The 20,622-nt window shown below is 39.2% G+C and overlaps 1 protein-coding gene across 2 annotated transcripts; it reads right to left on the reverse strand.

Moving 5' to 3' along the window:
- Positions 1-508: 508 nt before the first annotated feature.
- Positions 509-19,307, reverse strand: LOC127803654 (uncharacterized). Of its 2 annotated transcripts, XM_052340056.1 has the most exons (13): positions 18,961-19,305; positions 6,388-6,426; positions 6,170-6,318; positions 5,910-5,985; positions 5,206-5,494; positions 5,008-5,117; positions 4,873-4,920; positions 4,579-4,788; positions 4,215-4,319; positions 3,974-4,104; positions 3,644-3,782; positions 891-1,037; positions 509-811 (listed from the first exon to the last, which is right to left on the reverse strand). In XM_052340056.1, the coding sequence occupies exons 1-13, from the start codon at positions 19,155-19,157 to the stop codon at positions 787-789; spliced, it is 1,665 nt and encodes a 554-aa protein (XP_052196016.1). In that variant the 5' UTR covers positions 19,158-19,305; the 3' UTR covers positions 509-786. The 2 variants fall into 2 exon arrangements, with proteins under 2 accessions (XP_052196016.1, XP_052196017.1); XM_052340057.1 differs by lacking the exons at positions 509-811; positions 891-1,037 and having other exon boundaries at positions 3,991-4,104; positions 18,961-19,307.
- Between the last annotated feature and the right edge of the window lie 1,315 nt (positions 19,308-20,622).

Consider the following 20,622-nt stretch of genomic DNA (forward strand, 5'->3'; position numbering starts at 1 on the left):
CTGCATTAGAAAACCCAGCATCCCGGACAACAGAGAGAGATAAAGTCCTTGACGATCTCAATTGGGCCACAAAGTCAAGGATTTCTGGGTCACCCATTGTTATCTACAATTTCACCACACAGTCCGGTCCCCACACATTGCAGTCATAACTCAAAACACGCCCTTGCCTAGAAGGGAGGTCCCTGGGATATACGGTTCTCTAAACAAATGCTAAATATTTAAAGGCAACCACTATTCATCACCCCCCCCCCCCCCCCCCCCCCCCCCCCCAACACCAACCAGTGAGGTGTTTCAAATACGCCACAAATTTGCCACTACTTCCCTTCCCCAACAACATAAATTTGCTCATACAATAAATTTGAACTCCCAGCATCTATGGGCTCCAAAACTCCCACACGATGAAGTCAAATAACAAGGTTTACTCGTTGCCGCAGATGGGGAAGCCCATAACATTGTTAGGTAAACCGGGAATCTCAGGCAGGAGTTTACTTGCAGACAACAGCATTCATCAGCAAGCAAGAGCTAATGATTAACATTAATTACTCAACAATGACCCTACATACAATGCAGTACAACTCGCAAAATACCTTAGTAGAGAACAAGTATAAGAGGCTGTGCAACCCTGGCAGCATCCCCCATTTTGACAAGATCGCGATGATAAAATACAATATAAGAGATAGATACATCCTGACATCCCACCTTTTTCCTTTTTACTTTCCACATTTATATCAAGAGAAAAGACAACAGCAAGTTATCCTCGCTGGCACACAGGCTGCAATATTTATATCAACACCTTGCTCGGCTTCGTACCCTGCAATATTAGCTTTTATTAGTGCCAAATCATGAAACTTCACATCCTAAAGCAGCTATATTAAACCAAATACAATCACCTTGGTGAGCGGGAGCGGGAGATTGAACGAGAGTGAGAACGTGAACCAGTAGGCGAGAGGGACCGAGACCAAGACCGTGAATGAGAACGGGAATGATATCTCCGAGAACTCCTGCTTCTACCGGGACTTCTGCTTCGCCTGTATCTTCTGCAGTAAGCACAATTGATTGCAACCACTTGTATGAAAAAGGTTTACCTAGTGTCAAATTTCAACTTTACTAGTAAAGATCAAACAGAAAGTGAGATGGTCAGAAAAGCCCTTGAGCAAACTCATATAAAGCCCTTGAGCACACAACTTTTGGCAGGGCTGCCCAGGTTACTATTAGTATCTTTCAAGGCTATCAAATTGATATGCCATCCATCACAAGTGAGCGAATAACATTTTACCATAAAGAATTATCCTACCTAATAAAAATAGCTAGATCTAGTACTTCAAAAATTCAACTAGCTGTCCATTTTGTAATTTGTATTTGATTCGGTAGATGTGTATTTCTTACGAGTCTCAGTTATCCCCCAAAGGAAAATACATGGTCGAAGCAGGACCTATGGAAGAAGACATGCTAAAGTCCTGAAGAAATTGACTTCTAATAGTTTTTCTGTGTTCCCCAAAGAATCCTCCTTCTGCCTTCCATTTATTCTCTAGTTCATTTCCAATCCAAAATAGATAAAGGTGGAAAAATTATAAATTCAATAAGCAAGTAAGAAAGCTTATGGTAATTATTATCTGTCACAGTTGTAGACAATCTTACAATCAATTACATTGGCTCATATTATAAATTCCTGCCTATTACTAGACAGAAATGTAATCTGTCCTGCAAGGATTGTGTTTTATAAGTACTGACAACTTACTGGATATCACCTTCTACACCTCACATGTTCTAGATCTCATCCCTGTTGGTGCGACATATAGAGTTCTGGCATATTCCATGACCAGAAAATCTAAGAGTCACCATTCTTGATTTATATCTAAGTATTGATATAAAACTTCATTTAAGTGGGAATAAGCATCCAAATAAAAATGGCAGTAACAAAATCCAGTTTGGAAAAATGGGAAGCAAATAAATTGAACCTGAAATGAATTCAGTAATTAGGCTGTAATTTTTCTGACATCAGATTGATAATTCTTTAGAAAGAGAACTCAAATGATTAACTAGTTCGTATTTCACCAGAATTTTGAGGTTCTACAGTTTCAAGGTAATAACTGCAGTTGAAGATGCGAAGGTATAATATGCCAAATAATTCATTTTGATACCCATTAAATAACAGTGGAACAAGTCATGCAAATACGGACATACAAATACTGTTGCTTACCAATCTGTTCAAACAAGTTGCAATAAAAGTTAAGGTTCACAGCTTTAAAATTGGTTTTATCCAGGAATTCCTGCCAAAACTTAAGTTCTGGCCAGTTCAACTATAAATATGAGGAGAATAGATGCTCCAAATATTTCACAAATATCAAAGAGTATATTAAGTGTTTTGCCTGAGATTTCCATGTTCAGCTTTTCTAGCAGGCATTGTTCAAACATTTCCTTTTTGTGTTTAATTGACAAGTAAACAAGTTCTACATAAGTGTAGCTGACAGGTATACCGATTTTGGTTCTTGTTAGCTCTTAGTGGACACCTATCATGCTATAAAGTGTCATGTACCTAGGGTTGAGCTAGGGTTTTGATAGGAAATTAGAAGAATCCGAGGGAGAATTAGAATGGAAAGGTAGGGGGAAACAGACAAATGAGAGAGGATTCAGACAAAACAGAGATAGAAAGAGAATCAAAGGGAATGGGGACAGAGATCAGAGAAGTTGAGAGAGAAACAGATTTCAATTATCATTCAGCTATATCCCTAACCTCTAAGATGTAACCTATTTATAGGCTTGCCTGCCTTTCAGTTACAATAACAACTGAAAGGTACAACAGCTATAATACAGCAAGGTACAACCAACTACAATACATCTAATACATAATTACTAATATATCCTTGTATATCCTTGGGGTCATGACATAAAGTTCTCCCCTAAATTTTCTCTTCAGTTTTCAAATAAAAATTCTATGTCTCTTGTATCATTGTTTTTCGTGTTCACAAGCAAGTCTCATAAATTGACATGAATCACCTGGGCTAATCATTTTAAATAATTAAGTCTAGTTTAGTTGAATACATGAATCCACATAAACATTGACATGTAAAACATAAATCAAGTTCTAGCCGCAGGTATCTTGTTTTACCATTTCTTTCTTCCTTTCAAATTTAAAGTTTCTACTCTTCTCTAAGGATTACAAAAAAGAAATATTAATACATGGGTTAATTCTCAAATAATGAAAAATATGCAGTTAAATGGTTGACGTCACAAATTAGACCTTGCCTTCTGCATGATTTGTTGGGAACAGGAAAACAAGTGATGTGTTTGCTCATCAGCAACAAAAACAGTATCAGATATCAGACAATACTGGCCTCCCTGCACCAACCTGGTTATAAAAGTGAACCCCCTACGCTAGTTAAATAATGACTGTTCAAAATACCAAAACTTCAATATATTCCCTTTTATTTATTGGCTGTATAATTCAAACAAATTGGATTGATTCATCCAAGCTGCTGTCTTAGACAGCTTCATATTTGGCTATCCTGCAGTGTCCAAGCAAAAATCATAAAACTTTTTCCAATGAAACCACGAGACTAATAATTTTTGAAGTACCATCTAAGGTAGGAACAGCCATTATTAATCCAGTTAGCTTGGTCAAACTTTAGAAGGATGACACTACCTTGGAGGAGATCGACTGTAGCTTCTGCTGCGGCTGCGATACCTATGTCTACTTAATCGGCTTGTTTCTGCAAGCTTTTCAAGCCTTTGGCGTTCCTGTTCTCTTTTCTTGGCCATTTCAATAGCAGTATCTTTCTTAACTGTTGAAGTAATCAATCAGGTCAATAACTAGAATGAAAATAATAATAAAAGCAGCTTGAGGGAGAGAAGAAAACAATGGAACGGAAGCAACAATAATAGAAAAGCATTTCCCATCAAGCTCCAAGGCCCATAGCAAAATATTATCGGATATGCTGCTTCACAACTAAAATGCAGAAAAAATAGGATATACTTTGTTTGTTAAGTTGCCTGCTCATGATTCGTTTAAGCCGCTCTTGAGGCGTTTCCTTCTTCTCCCCTTGCTGTTTAGAGAGGCCTCCACTACTTGTTGACTTGCTTAATTTTGCCGAGGCTGATGAAGTGCTGTCCATAAGTCAAACAAAGAAAAAAATACAAGATCCTCATTAGCAAGCAAAGCTCCAAACTTAAAGCTGTAATTAAGAACAATACTTAAACCAAAGATCAGGAAATACCTCACTTGTGGCTTGGACACTTTGGTGGTATTCTTTTCCTTATCAAGGGATACACTGGAGGCAGGATCAATGTGCAGGGCCTCAAGTATCTGACCAGATGATGGCCTGCAGAAAAGAATAAGCATTAGATACCCATATCAATGATTTTAGGAAACTCGGATGCACTGATAAAGAGTCCATTCATGGGAAACATGAGCTTCAAAAGGAAGCTTCCTTCCCTCTCCCTTGGAGCAGTTATGCCGATAACCTAAGCCTCATATTCTAAACCACAAGTTTGCTCAGGTAACATAATGGAGGATAAGCTGCAGCAGAGTAAAGACTGTCCAATCTATCTTTGCAAAAATTAAAGGTCGAGTGCTCCGACCGGTTCAGCACATCAGCTTGGGTTGGAGGAGACTGTGGCGGAGAATATCCTTCAAGCTTCGGCTCATCTCTGTCAGGAGATCCACCAAATTCAGTAATGTACTCTATTGTAGGAGCCTTTGATTTGCTACGATGACCATCATCAGAATGTAGACCACGAGCATGTCGCCTTGAATGTGTCGGGGAGTATGAATGTGACCTCGATCTTGATCTAGCAACATAAAATCATTTATAACAAGTGATTACTGAGGAAAGAACATCAAACACATACACACAAAAAAGGAGCTCAGCACACCTTCTAGAACGAGAATAAGCCTCATAAGTAGGACTTCGTCTAGACTCCCTGCAAGATATGGTATTACTAGATCAGCATAAGACTAGGTTATATAATGTCTCAACAAATGCAAGAGGATAAGACATTAATGGTGACCTATATGGATCATGGTGAAGCACACGAGTGCCAGTAATCCTAGCAGCTTCCCTTTCTCTCTCTCTTTCTATCTGAGAGGCCTTCCTCCTTTCCTTGCGACTAAGCTTCCTCTGGAAAATTCAGGGGGTACACAGCAGAAATTTAGCACAAATGAAAAGGCTAAGAAAACATCCCAAACTATAATTTTGACAAACTTACAATTGAAGGATCCCCCTTTACCACTTCTTTCTGCCTCCTTTCCTCCTCTTTAGCTTTTTTATCCATGTAAACAAGCCAACCATATCGCTTGACCCCAAAATCTTTTGCAATTTTCTCCATCTCTTCATCATTGCTGTCATCACTGTTAAAATCATCCTCCTCATCATCCTCATCCTCGTCTTCTTCATCACCATCAGAATAATGAACTTCCTCTTTTCCATCCCCATCATAAGAGAAACCCACCTGTGAATATGAACCTTTGCTTGCAGGAGCCTGAGCTGGATGAGATCTACCAGATAGATTAAAAAACATGAAATATTATATGAAGAATTGTAACTCAAGAAACAGCTATAAAGGCTTTCAGTTATCCATTTATTTTGATGATATTAAGGCTATCAAACATGCTATCCGCTAATTTATTAAGAGATACTTGAAAGCATCTTCAAAAATATAATAAAACATCAATCACAATAGGATAGAAGTAAAAGACGTTTCTCAAAACAGAAATATGTAAAATACAGGAGTCACCATTTAAATGCATACATTGCAAAGCAACCAGACCTGTTCACACTTTCATTAAATAGTAATGAATTTCACGCTTGCATGCTTCTTGAACTTGTATGGATTGGGAGTAAATACAGCATAAGTCCATGAAAAACGAAAAGAAAAAAGATCCATAGGGAAGAGAAAAAAAAAAACTGAACCTGTCAGATCCAAAAGGAGTAGCAGCTTTTGCCTCTATCTCTTGATTCACATGTTGTAAACCCTCCTCATCAGTAACTGTTAGTAGACAATACTAGCTTATAATAACTGTTATTAAATAAACTCCTTGCCATAAGAATGATTTCAAACAAGCATGCATAACAATTTGCCATGGATGCCGTCATAACAAGAAGGTAGATGAGAAGAATATATGTAAGATGTTCATGAATTCAACACATGATCAGAAGTCAAAAGTACCGACATCCTCTCCGTCGATGCTTAATTAAATCCCGATAACGTTCAAAATTAACAAACTCTTCTAATTCCTCTTCTTCCTCTGTCTTCTCTGGGGCTCGAAAACGTCGAGAACTAGAATCTCGGATAAAATCAAGAAGAGCACGACCATCAAATCTGTAAAGAATAAAAAGAATCAGTAAAGCAGAAAGCCTAGTGCAACACACGTGCAATGAGATTATGTACCTGTCAATCAAAATATCTTGTTTCCCATTCCAAGGAATCCTGAGATAACAAAAAAATATTAGCTATAAATCAAAATGTAATGTATACGAAAAACATGCAACCAGATTATTATTTACCATAAGTACACACAGAAGTAACTTTATTTCTACTTTGAAGCAACATAAGATTTATTGGTTTATTCTCATCAACGTGCAGAAATTCAGATAAACCATTAGAGGAAAGTATGAAAGCAGTTCATCCATCAAGAAATGGAATTACATAATTAGTGGTCAGAAACACCTTTCATCTGATCTCAAAAAGATCAGAATAAAACCAAATATAAATTTAAAAAATAAGACTCCAGATTCCTGGAAATGACAGATTTCTGTTGGAAGATGAAGAGTTCAGACTCTTCATCATTTCAGTGAAGAGTACAGCATATTCAATGAAGGGACTAGACCGTTCATCTTTTCTTTTTAATGATTGCTTCTTAATAGGTTATATTTTTTATGATTATAAAAATTTGTACCCTTTATTTTATTTATGTGTGCTTCACTTTTGTTATGTTTAGGAGCTCTTAGATAACTCAATCAATGATTCTTGTTGCCAATTCACTCACACTCCTCACCCAAAATCAATCTCAAACAACAAAACATATGCAACTGTAATGAAAAACAGAATTAAAGGAATGAAAACAGAAATGAAACAATCAAACCATAATCACAAGAGGTGCAAGAATTATCCTGGTTCAGGCCACAGAAAGGGCCCTACATCCAGCCACCAAGAACGAGAGCAATTCCACTAGAAACCGAGTGTAGAACAGTTACAAGAAGTCCCTCTCTTCTTCCTCTCTAATTCAAGAATTCACTGCACTCAAGAGGTTACAAACACTCTTCTTTACACAAAGTATTTTCTCTTTTCTTTACAACAGTCTCACTCATATTCAGAGACTTTTGGAATGATCAATATCTCACTCTTCCATCTCTATTCTACCTGAGTACAATCTTCTTGGAGATTACAAAGACTTTTTGAACACAAGCCTTTCCTTTCACACACACTGCACTCGATCATAGAGAATGAATGACCATTTGTGATTGCCCTGCCCTATGTCTCCTATTTATAGACATTATGGGCGGTAATTACAAGATTTTTATTTAGCCTACACAAAGACCAAAATACCCCTTATAATAAAACACTCAAACTAGACTCTTCTAACTTAGAATAAAACCAACCGCTTCAAACACTGATAGGTGGAGGGTGACCACAGCAAATCCCTTCTCCATGCGGTTATAACCACCCTTTTGTCCTATTCTATTCCCCCTCCACGTGGGGAATCTTCCAGCTTAACTAACTAATATTAATAGTGGAGTTACAGCAGTAAAAAGAACAAAATTACAGCAATAGGGAAATTACACTAGCAAGCAAAAAAATAACTAAGACATCTAGCTACTTGAATCATTGGCTCTCAGGAGCCTTCCGTGACAATTCTCATTGGCTCTCAGGAGCCTTCCATGACAATTCCCCCTCCCTTACACCTTTCTTGTCCTCAAGAAATGCTGAGGAGACTGGCAACTCTTGGGAATCGTTTTGAGTAGACTAGGCAAGTACTCCCAAGTGTCACTCCTTGTTGCCCCACCCTGCCACTTTACCAACACTTGGATGAGTGGAACCCCTTGGTTGTGAACTACACTTCTATCCAAAATAGCTTCCAGTTCTTCCATTCTACCCTCCTTCTCGGGAATGGTGGGCATTACTAGGTTCACTTGCTCAGATCCTACCATTTCCTTTAGTAGGAATACATGGAAAATCGGGTAGATTCAGGTCCCTCCGGAAGCTGTAGATGGTGAGCCACCTTTCCCACCCTCTCCAATATGGGAAAGGGACCAAATACCTGGGAGCAAGCTTTGAAACCGGCCTTTGAGTAATAGCCTTCAAGTGGGGTTTCCTCAACCTCAAGTATACCTTCTCCCCTACCTCAAATTCCCTATCACTTCCTTTATTATCTACAGCTTGCTTCATCCTATTCTGAGTTGTAGCCAATTCTTGTTTTAGTTGATGCAATACCACTCTTCTTTGCTACAAGTATTCTTCCACTGAGGCTGTAGTGGGATGTTCTCCAATAGTCGGTAATAAAGGAGGCTTGTATCCGAAGAGAGCCTCAAAGGGAGACATTTTTAGGGAAGAGTGGTGGTTGGAGTTGTACCACCACTGGGCTAAGGATAACCATCTATGCCAGCTCTTGGGCTGCAAGATGCACATGCATCTCAAATAATTTTCCAAGCCTTGGTTTACCCACTCAATATTCCCATTTGTTTGGGGATGATAGGCTGAAAACATATTCAACTTAGTGCCCAACGCCTTCATAAGCTCCTTCCATAGAGTGCTTGTAAAAACCTTATCACGATCGAAGATAATTGTCTTAGGAACCCCATGCAGAGCTGCCACCTGATCCATGAAGATTCTAGCCACTTCTTGGGTCGTATAACGATGGGCCAATCCTATTAAATGAGCAAAGTTTGTGAATCGATCTACCACAACCATTATACTATCCTTTCCTTCCGACTTAGGCAGCCCTTCGATAAAATCCATAGAGACACTAGACCAGGCTTGCTCAGGCACTAGCAGGGGTTGTAAAAGTCCAGGGTAAGCAACATTCTCAGCTTTGCATCTCTTGCAAATATCACAGCCCAACACAAATTTTCTTACCTCTGCTCTCAGTCCTGACCAATGAAAGAGTTGTTTCACCCGTAGGTAAGTGTTTTGGATCCTAGAGTATACCCCTAAGGGAGATTCGTGCAGTGACTGCAGGATCCTCCTTTTGAGGTCTTCATTATCCTCAATTACAATCCAGCCCTGATGTCTCAACATCCAATCCACCAATGTGTACCCTTCAAGCCCTTCAGATCCCACAACCACCCTTTCTAGTAATTCCCTCACTTTAACATCTCCTTCATAGCTTTCTACCACCTGCTAGCACCATTCGGGAATGACAGTAGTTATGGCTGCCACACTCCCCTCCTCATGACACCCTGAGAGTGCATCGGCAACCACATTTTCTTTTCCCTTCTTGTATTGTATCAAATAATCTAAACCCATCAACTTGGCCATGCCTTTTCTTTGCAACTGTGTTTGTAGTTTCTACTATAACAAAAATTTCAAGCTTTCGTGGTCCATTTTAATTATAAACCTCTCCACTTCCAAGTAATGTTTCCATTTATTTACAGCCATCAACACCGTGAGAAATTCCTTCTCATATATGATAAGCCCCAAATGTTTTGGGCCCAAGGCTTGGCTTAAGAATGCCAATGGCCTCCCTTCTTGAACTAGGACTGCCCCACCATCACTCCCACATGAGTCTGTCTCTAGGACAAAGGGCTTGCTAAAATCAGGTATCCCCAACACTGGCACTCCATTCATTGCTTCCTTTAACTTCTCAAAGGCCCTTTCAGCTTCAGGGCCCCAACTGAAATTCCCCTTCTTCAATAATTTTGTTAATGGATTGCTCAAGATTCCGTAATTTCTTACGAATCGACGATAGTACCCGATCAATCCTAGGAACCCCCTCAAAGATCTCACTGAGTTAGGCCTCGGCAAGGACACCATAGCCTCCACTTTTTTTGGATCAGTGCTAACCCCTCCCTTGGATATAATGTGCCCCAAATATTCCACTTGCAATTGACCAAATGCACACTTAGATTTCTTAATGAAAAGCTGGTTGGATTTGAGGATGTCCAAGGTGATCTTAAGGAGAATTAGGTGTTGGCTAAGGGAAAGGTTGTAGACTAGCATGTCATCAAAGAACACAAGGATAAATTTTCGAAGGTAAGGTTCGAATATTCGGTTCATTTGAGATTGGAAGGTGGTCGGGGCATTGGTAAGACCAAATGGCATTACCAAGAATTCCAAGTACTCGTGGTGGGTTCTAAAGGTTGTCTTATGTATGTCTTCCGGCCTCATCCTAATTTGATGGTACCCCGAACGCAAATCAAGCTTTGAAAAGATTTGGGCTTGGTGAAGTTCATCTAAGAGATCTTCCACCAAAGGTATCAGGAATTTGTCGATGATGGTCATGGCATTAAGTTGGTGATAATTCACACAAAATCGCCATGACACATCTTTCTTTTTTACTAATAGGACAGGAGAAGCAAAGGGACTTTGGTTGGGTCTAATAATAGACTGTTGAAGCATTTCTCTAACCATTTTCTCTATTTCACTCTTTTGAAGTGGAAGGTATTGATAGGATCTCACATTAATGGGTTCAATATTTGGCTTTAGGTGAATGGTATGGTCAAATGATCTAGTGGGAGGCAGGGAATTGGGTTCCATGCAAAGGTCTTCATATTCTGCCAACAATTCATTAATACAATCTAAGTGATTTACCTGGTCAAGGAGTTCCCCAGTTGAGTTGACGGTTAGGTAAGCCCCTCTGTGCCCTCCTGGGAGCTCCTCAGCTACTACAATGGAGAAGAGATTGGCCAGCTAACTCCATTTTCCCCTAAGTACCTTCTGCAACCTCCTTCCTGTTATCATTTTGCATGTTCCAGCCTCCTTACCTCCCGTTAATATCATCCTTCTGCCTTCCTTTTCAAATGACACCTCCATTCAGTTAAAGTCGAAGCTAATTGGGCTTACTTCTTTCATCCAATCCACCCCCAATACGACATTACATCCCCTTAATTGTAACAATCTTAGGTCTACTTCAAATTTTTCTCCCTGCAGAACTCGTTGCAGGCCGGAGTACTCATCGCCCATTGGCCATTGGCCACGATCACACTCAAAGGTGATGTACCCATGAGTTGACACCTCAACCTCTTGGTCATGCCTTCATCTAGAAAACTGTGGGTACTCCCACTGTCAATTAAGACCATCAAGCCTTTTCCCTTAATCTACCCCTCTATCTTTATTATTTTGTTGTTGGTTACCCCCTTCCAAGGCATGGATTGATATTTCTCCATTGTCCTCCTTGGCCCCTTCCTCATCTTCTTCTTTTGTTACCTCTTGATTAGACTCCTCATCCCCTTCTAACAGTAGAATCTGCCTTTTGCACTGATGTCCCACATGGTACTTCTCTCCACACTGGAAGCACAGTCCCGCTAGTCTTCTATGTTCCCTCAGTTGCTCACCAAAAGGAGTTGGGTTAGGGCCCACCACCCCTCTCACCCCACTACTTCCTTTTATCAGATCTCGGTTGGGGTGTCTTCCAGTAGCATTAGATGACCCTACTACCGCTCCTTTTGTTTGTTGCCTCTACTTCCTCATTAAGGCCTCTACCACCAACTCTTGCAGCCTAGCATTCTCTAAGGCTTGCTCCACCGATTGAGGCCTCAACACCTTTACCATTGGTCTGAGTCTGTCATTAAGGCCACTTAGATAACTTGACACATAGTAGGTCTCTAATAGGTGAGGATTATGTTAGATTATGAGAGATCTCAACTCCTCAAAACGTTTTTGGTAGCTCTCCACGCTATTGGTTTGCCTTAGTTTGTTAAATTCCTCTATAATGTCCACCATACTTCTTTTCCCAAACCTTTCACACAACCTTTCAGAAAATTCCTCCCAAGTGTAAATCCTCCCTTGTCTAATGCTTCCTTGGTACCATGCGTCGACAACCTCATTGAAATATGTTGCAGCCTAGGGTACTCTCTCCGTCTCAGGAGCACCATACCAATCAAACATCTTCTCACATTTCCTCAGCCACCATCGAGGATTGACTCCCTCGAAGGTGGGGATCTCCATCTGGGGCATCAGAAACCCCGAGTACTAATGATTTACAGGGCCTTCCCGACCCCTGTCCATCAACCCGACCAACTCCTCATCCAGATCCACCCCAATCTCCAAAGTTCCTCGTTCTCTATTAGTCCTAGTCTTTTGTAGGATTGGTTTTGTATGCTCTCTGAGTGGAAAATCAGGAGACAACCTTATCGGGTTCTGGCAAGCAAACATGACCATGAACTATTGCATTTGAGCACCTAGTTCATCTCGCACCCTTGCGATGGACCCTTGCAGCCTCTGCTCCAATCCATCCATGGTGCTCAACGCCATGATCGCCTCATGGCTCCGGGCAGCTCCCAACTCCAACTGGTCGATTCGATTTTGACAGTCGATCATGGCCGAGTTGGCCTGTTGCAGTTGGGATTCCAAATTCTTCGTGCCCTTCTACCATCACCATCTTATTCCTTAACCGACCAAGGAAAGGTGGCTCTGATACCAAAATGTCACGGCACGTTTGTGAATTTAGAACACTCCTAGCCCAGAATGGATTAGGAAAGGGCTTCTACCGAAATAGAACAGAACATAACAGAGCAAGGGAGGGAGAGAACAAGAGTGAAGAGGGTAAGAGAAGAAAGAGAAAGATTAGAGCATTAGGAAGAAGAAACGATTCTGATATTCAATTCCGTGATACTTTTCCCAGCGAGCCTAGGAATATTTATACACTAATAGGTGGAGAGTGACCACAGTAGATCCCTTCTCCATGCGGTTATAACCGCTCTTTTGTCCTATTTTATTCCCCCTCCACGCGGGGAATCTTCCAGCTTAATTAACTAATATTAATAGTGGAGTTACAACAATAAAAAGAACAAAATTACAGCAGTAGGGAAATTACATTAGCAAGCAAAAAAATAACTAAGACTTCTAGCTACTTGAATCATTGGCTCTTAGGAGCCTTCCGTGACAGAGAGGAAGGTTGAAGAGAAGGAATTAGATTAAAACTTCTAGAAGACTGGTAATTAGGGATTGTAACAATAACCGCCACTTGTCTAAGGCGGTTATTGAGGTTAGTGCCCTTGTATTTTCTCGCCCTTTGTACTCTATAAATAGAGGGTCCAAGGGGTCTCATTCTCTCCCTTATCAGTTTTCATTTCTATCTTGAGAAAAAATATGTGCTCTGTGTATGTGTGAGAAAGGAAAGTATTCATTGCTTTGTAATCTCCAAGTAGGGCAACTTGGTAATAGGTTGTGAGTGAAATCAATGCATGTAATCTTGTTTTTCCATTTTCAAGATAGTAAAGATCGAGATCATCCCAGTCTGGATGTAGGTTCTCCGTTAGGAGTTCCAAAGCGGTATAAATTCTCTTGTCTTGTGTGTGAGTGCTTTGTTTTGTGTTGTTTTCTTGTATCCTATTTTTTGTCCTATTCGTGTGTGAGAGATTGTATCCAACTTGAGGGAGATTTGAGTGTGAGGGTAGACGGGAATTGTCACAACAATCTGGTATCAGAGCTTCCGTTCTTCCCACATCCAAGATTTCAAGAAAGACTCAAGAAGGAGACGCAATCCAATAGGCGATCATGGCTTCCATTTCATCCCTTTCCAGACGTGATATAGAGAAATTCGATGGGCAAAATGATTTTGTTCTCTGGAAGATGAAGATGAGTGCACTCCTCGGCAATCTTGGCCTTGAGATGGCACTGGAGGGAAAAGAAAAAATGCCAAAGACCTACACAGCAGAACAAAAGGAGATCGTCAAAAAGGCCCACAACAAGTTGATTCTAAGCCTCGGTGACAAGGTACTAAGGGAGGTGTCCAAGATGAAAACGACAACGAAGATATGGCTCAAGTTGGAGAGCCTATACATAACGAAGTTCTTGTCCAGCCATCTCTACCTCAAGGCCAGGTTCTTTACATTTAAAAATTAAAATGCATGATGGTCAAAAATTGCAAGATCATATTGACGAGTTCAATAAACTCAATCTTGATCTTGAGAAAATAGATGTAAAGTATGAGAATGAAGACAAGGCATTAGTCTTGCTTCATTCCCTCCCTAGGACTTATGAGACCTTTGTTGATATCTTAAAGCATGGTAGAGATACATTGTCCTTAGATGATGTCATAGGGGCCCTAAATTCAAAAGAATTACAGAATAAGGTAGAAGGAAAAACATCCCCAGGAGATGCCCTCACTGACAAAATCAAAATTGATAGAAGAGACACTAAGGGAAGAGGTAAGTCGAGGTCCAGATCAAAATCTGGAAAAAGGCCTATTAAATGTTATTATTGTCATGAGGAAGGCCACATTAAAAGGAATTATCCCAAGAAAAGAAAAGATCATCAAAAAAAAAAAAAAAAATCTAATGATGGAATTAGTGTTTGTGAAATCGAGTATGATAATGATGATGCACTGGTTGTCTCTAGAAAAACTGAGAGTAATGATTGGGTCATGGACTCCGGTTGTTCATATCATATGACCTCTAAAAGGCATTGGTTCCAGAATTATCAAGAAATTAATGGGGGGAAGGCCTGGCTAGGTAATAATCATGAATGCAAGGTATTGGGGATTGGTGATATAAGACTTAAAATGTATGATAGATCATTTAGAACCCTAAAAGCAGTAAGGCATGTTCCAGAAGTTAATGAGAAATTTAATTTCTCTTGGTGAGTTGGACTTAACTTTAGGGGTGATGGTGGAGTCTTGAAAGTCACCAAGGGTTCCGTAATATGTATGAAAGTAGTGCTCCAAAATGGTATTTACATTCTGCAAGCAACCATTTTAAGCGAGGAGGCTGCAGTGGCCAGCAATAGTGCCCATATGCAGGCTAGAGTGTGGCACTTAAGAATGTCACATATCACTAAGCAAGAGTTCAAGGAGCTAGCAAAACAAGGCATTTTAAGTCAAGGGCAGGTTGCAGGACTCAACAAATGCGAGTCCTGCATTTATGGAAAGGCTGCCAAAGTCAAATTTAGAAAGAAAGCAATCCATTCTTCCAAATCTCCATTAGATTATATCCACTCAGATCTTTGGATACCATCTCAAGCCCAAAGTATTTCTTATCTATCATTGATGACTATTCTAGGATGGTGTAGGTATATGTCTTGAAGTTAGAGGATCATACCTTAGAAGCTTTTAAGATATGGAAGAAGACGGTAGAAAACCAAATGCGAAGGTCAATTAAAACCATTAGAACCGATAATGGGCTAGAATTCTGTAAAAAATAATTTACACAAATGTGTAATGAAAGTGGGATAGTTGGGCACTTGACAATCCCAAGAAACCCAATACATAATGGATTGGTTGAAAGGATGAACAAAACTCTATGGGAAAGAGTGAGATGCATGTTATTTCATGCAAAATTACCAAAATCCTTTTGGGGGAAGGCAATATCAACTGCAGCACGTGATAAACAAATCACCATCTGTTGCAATTGATTTAAGACACCTTATGAAAGATGGTCAAGCCATAAGCCATCCTTAGACCACCTTAGAGTATTCAGGTGCCTTGCCTATGCTCATGTGAAGCAAGGCAAGTTGGAACCTAGGGCTAAGAAATGCCTATTCATAGGATGTCCCAGTGGAGGTAAAGGTTATAAATTGTGGAACCTTGAGTCAAAGGGGCCTAGGACTATTGTCACAAGTGATGTGACATTTGATGAAGGGGCAACCACGGAATTATTAGATACAAAGGTCCATCCAACCTTAGGAGAAAAGTCTAAGTCTGTAGATATAGAAGTCCAAGAAACAGTATCTGAAAATGTCCAAGAAAACTCTCACGAACAAGATTCTACTCAACATGAAGAGAGTGGGGAAGAGAGTGATGTCAATTCTAGTCTAGGTGACCAGCCCAATACCTCTAGGTATGGTGTGGCTAGGGATAGACAGCAAAGAAGTAGAAGGCCACCTCTTAGATATGGATTCCAGATCTAGTGTCATATGCTCTAACAAGTGCATCCGAAGTGGTAGGGGAGGAACCTCTCACTTTTGAGGAGGCTGTGTCATCAAAAGATGCAAAAATGTGGATAGAAGCCATGAAGTCTAAAATTGAATCTTTAGGGAAGAATCAGACATGGATACTAGTTGATAGGCCTCAAGAACAACGAGTAGTAAGCTGTAAATAGCTCTATAAGATTAAGGAAGGGGTTGGGAGCAAACCAAAACCTAGGTACAAGGCCAAGTTAGTTGTTAGAGGGTTCACCCAAGTCCTAGGGTATATACTTCAATGAGGTTTTCTCACCAGTTGTCTTGGGTGTTGCTTGCTATAACAACCCACTTAAACCTAAAATTAGAACAAATGGCTGTTACCACAACCTTTTTCCATGGAGACCTAGATGAGAGAATATTAATGGAGCAACCTAAAGGCTTTGAATCTAGAGGAAAGGTGGAGCAGGTATACTTGCTTAAGAAATCACTTTATGGGCTTAAGCAATCACCAAGACAATGGTATAGGAAATTCAACTTGGTAATGCTAAACCAAGGGTATAGAAGAAGTTCCTATGATTGATGTGTTTATTTTAAACATATATTACCTAGTGTTTCAATCAACTTGCTCCTTTATGTGAATGACATGCTCATAGCAAGTCAATCTGAACAAGAAATTCAACCATTGAAGCTACAATTGAAGTCATAATTTGAGATGAATGAGCTAGGGGAAGCAAAGAAAATTCTAGGGATAGAAATTTTCAGAAATAAACAATAAAGAAAATTATACCTTTCTCAAAAATCTTATTTAGAAAAGCTAATTAAAACGTTTGGAATGGCAGATGCAAAGGCAATGAATGTGCCATTTGCTCAACATTTTAAACCATCCTCAAATCAATCTCCAAAAGATGAGGAAAATATAAAGGAAATGATTAATATTCCCTTCTTTAGTGTTGTGGGTAGTTTAATGTATAGCATGGTGTGCACAAGGCCTAATTTGGCTCACACAATGAGTGTTGTGAGCAGATTCATGGCAAATCCAGGTAGAGCACACTGGAATGCAGTTAAGTGAGTGTTTAGGCATGTGAAAGGGACTACTAGCATGGTTTTTTCCTATGGTGGAGCAAATATAGGAGAATCAGCCAGCATCTTAAGATATTCGGATGCTGATTATGCTGGTGATTTAGACAAAAGGAGATCCACAACTGGGTATGCATTTAAGCTGTGGAATTCTACTATCAGTTGGAAATCAAGCCTTCAACGTGTGGTGACTTTATCAACAACTGAGGCAGAATATATAGCAGTATCAGAAGTGATTAAAGAGGCTATGTGGCTGAAAGGCCTAGCCACTGAGCTCCTAGGGACTATAGTACATGCCACTTTGATGTGTGATAGTCAAAGTGTCATACATTTGTCCAAGAACCAAGCTCACCATGAAAAGACGAAGCATGTAGACGTTTGTCATCATTTTATTAGAGAAATATTGGATAAAAATAATTTTTTTCTAAAAAAGGTTGCAAGTGATAATAATGTTGCAGATATCTTCACAAAAGCAATTCCTATGGCAAAGTTGAAGCATTGTTTAAAGTTGCTTCAAATGGTTGAAGAGGTTGGATAAGAAGATCAGGTCAGGTATGGTTTGAATGCAGGTGGCTATCTTGGAGCAGTCAAATCCTATGCAAATGGTGGAGATTTTATTGAAGTATTTCGTAAGGATTAAACATATGGTCACGGGAGAGGAACGTCAAAGAGAAGGAATTAGATTAAAACTTCTAGAAGACTAGTAGTTAGGGATTGTAACGGTAACCACGATTACCAAGGTTAGTGCCCTTGAATTTTCTCACCCTCTGTACTCTATAAATAGAGGGTCCGAGGAGTCTCATTCTCTCCCTAATCAATTTTCATTTCTATCTTGAGAAAGAGTATGTGCTCTATGTATGTGCAAGGGAGGAAAGTATTCATTGCTTTGTAATCTCCAGGTAGGGCAGCTTGGTAATAGGGCTGTGAGTGAAATCAGTGCATGTAATCTTGTTTTTCCATTTTCAAGATAGTGAAGATCGAGATCATCCCAGTCTAGATGTAGGTTCTCCGTTAGGAGTTCCAAACCAGGATAAATTCTCTTGTCTTGTGTGTGAGTGCTTTGTTTTGTGTTGTTTCTTGTATCCTACTTTCTGTCCTATTTGTGTGTGAGAGATTGTATCCAACTTGAGGGAGATTTGAGTGTGAGGGTAGACGGGAATTGTCACAATAGAAGAACCTCAAATTTATTGTTTTACATCATTAATGAGTAAAGGTTCAACCAGGACGCACCTAAAATTAAAGTGAACTCGTATATATGAAACATGTTCACAAATGTATGAAATGGGCTCCAAAATGAAGTGGAATGTGCATGAGGAGACCGTATCCTGAGAGGTTCACAATCCCCATAACCTGACAATGGATCCGAAAAGAATGCTTTCTGTTTTCCCCAGTGAGTTAAACAGCGCAACAGCACCTCTGACGCTTTGCATCTTTTATCTCTCTATGTTAAGCGTTCCACTCAAACAATTATGTAAAAGGGAAATGGCTCACTTGTAGTTGTAGCAACCTCTAAATTGCCCCAGTTCCCAGCCCCATCCAGCAGGACAGCAACAACCGATTTTCTTTTATTACTTATTTCTAGTTTATCGCTTAGAAGCACGCACAAGCCCCAGTCTGCCTACTTCTGACCCTTGTTCAATGGATGTTTTAACATCGACCTGTTTTGTTTTCCTACACTACAGACGGCATTATTTCCTGCTATTCCCCGCTATTTAGTTGTTAGCCTGTCCTGAAGTTTCCATTCTAACCATCAGTCAGCAACGAAATCTGGGGAGAATTCCGCGAAAGAAAGCAGACAGGGATCAATTAACAATACGAGCAGTGAAAAAAAGGAACGAACGAAAACATAAGAGAATTATCGGAGAGACAGAACGGGGAGAAGCATACAGGCCCTGCTGATCCTGAGTGGCCTGGTAGAGGGCCTCGTCTCGATACATGCGGGAGCGAGAACCGACGACCTGAATGGATTGCTGAGGATCGCCGCGCCGCTTGGCTAGATATACGGCTCGTCTCTGAGCTCTCTTCCGAGCCGCGTCCATCATGTCATGGACCTTCCTCTCCGATCTTCGAGCTTCGTGCCACATCCTCTCTCTCTCTCTCTCTCTCTGAATCAAGATTATGCTTGCTCCCTGAAGATTGGTAGGACGGAATGGATGGAAACCTTAACCCTAAATCGAGTTCTCTTTTGATGAAAGGCGAGAGAGAATCAAATTGCCGGGAATGGGGGTCCACCAGGACTCGAACTGTCAAAAATAATAGGGTCTGGTTGAAAATAAAATAAATAAATAAATAAAGGAAACCGCAAAATTAACAAATAAATAACACTATATATAATGCCACATGGTCAATATTGTGGCTAAATTCGTTTGGTAAATTACAAAAATATATATATATTGAATTTTTTATAAATAATTATTTGACATATGAGTTTTATAAAATAAAAATAATGTGTTAATAATAATGTGACATTTTAATTATCACACAAATTTTCAATTCATGTCTATCGTTTTTTTAATTTTTCTCTTAAGTTATTAATTAAAAGTCCCTTATCTTATTATTGATTTATTAGTCAAATTATTATAATAAAAATTAATAATCTTAAAGGTAAAGGTGACCTATCATTATAATGGACTAATTTGATTAATAGATTGCTAAAACTAAATTTTCTCAAAATTTGTAATAAATCTACAATTTTTAATTTTTTAATTTACTCTTTTCTTAATGATGACATTAAAAGGTGATTGGTTAGACTTACAAGATTGGTCAACATTAATTTTAAAGTTGGTTAGACTAAGATTGATCAAATATTCAAAATGTTACCTAACTTAAAATTCGTATTTTCAAATATATATTATAGTGATTTTTTTGTTGTTGAAAATATCTTAATTGTACGAATTTAAATAGTAAAAAGTGTAGTATAGTTATTTTATATATCATTTTATTTCTTTGTTATCATATATGTTTGATTATGATTAAGAAATTGAGATAAAATTGAATAAGTATAAATTTTTAAATTTAAATTGAATGGGCATAGATATTTGTCACCTAATATGTATAAGGATGATAGAGTAAATATATTTATTGAACAAGTATGAGTATGAAAACAAAATTTTAGAAAACATATATTGTTGTTGCAAAAAATACAATAATTATATTTTATGACGTGGGACAACTATTGTATACACTTGAGTTTGGTGTCTAATGAAATAAGGTTGTCACAAGAACGTTCGCCACAAGAGATTTTCTCTAAAGGAATTTTGCCATAAGGATGTTTGTCTCAAGGATTTTGTCGTAAGAGTGTCCATCTCAAGGACTTTTGCCACAAGGATCTTGCCGTAATAATGTTCGTCTCAAAGATATTGCCACAACGATGTCCACCTCAAGGATATTGCTGCAATGATGTATGTCTCAAAGACTTTCGCCTTAAGAATGTTCACCTCAAGAATGTTTGCATCAAGAATGTTCGCCTTAAGGATCTCGCCACAAAAATGTTCGGCTCAAGGATTTTTTATGTAAGGGCATCCGCCTTAAGGACTTTCATTTTAAGGA

The sequence above is a fragment of the Diospyros lotus genome, chromosome 6 (assembly GCF_014633365.1).
Source record: "Diospyros lotus cultivar Yz01 chromosome 6, ASM1463336v1, whole genome shotgun sequence".
NCBI classification, from domain to species: domain Eukaryota; kingdom Viridiplantae; phylum Streptophyta; class Magnoliopsida; order Ericales; family Ebenaceae; genus Diospyros; species Diospyros lotus.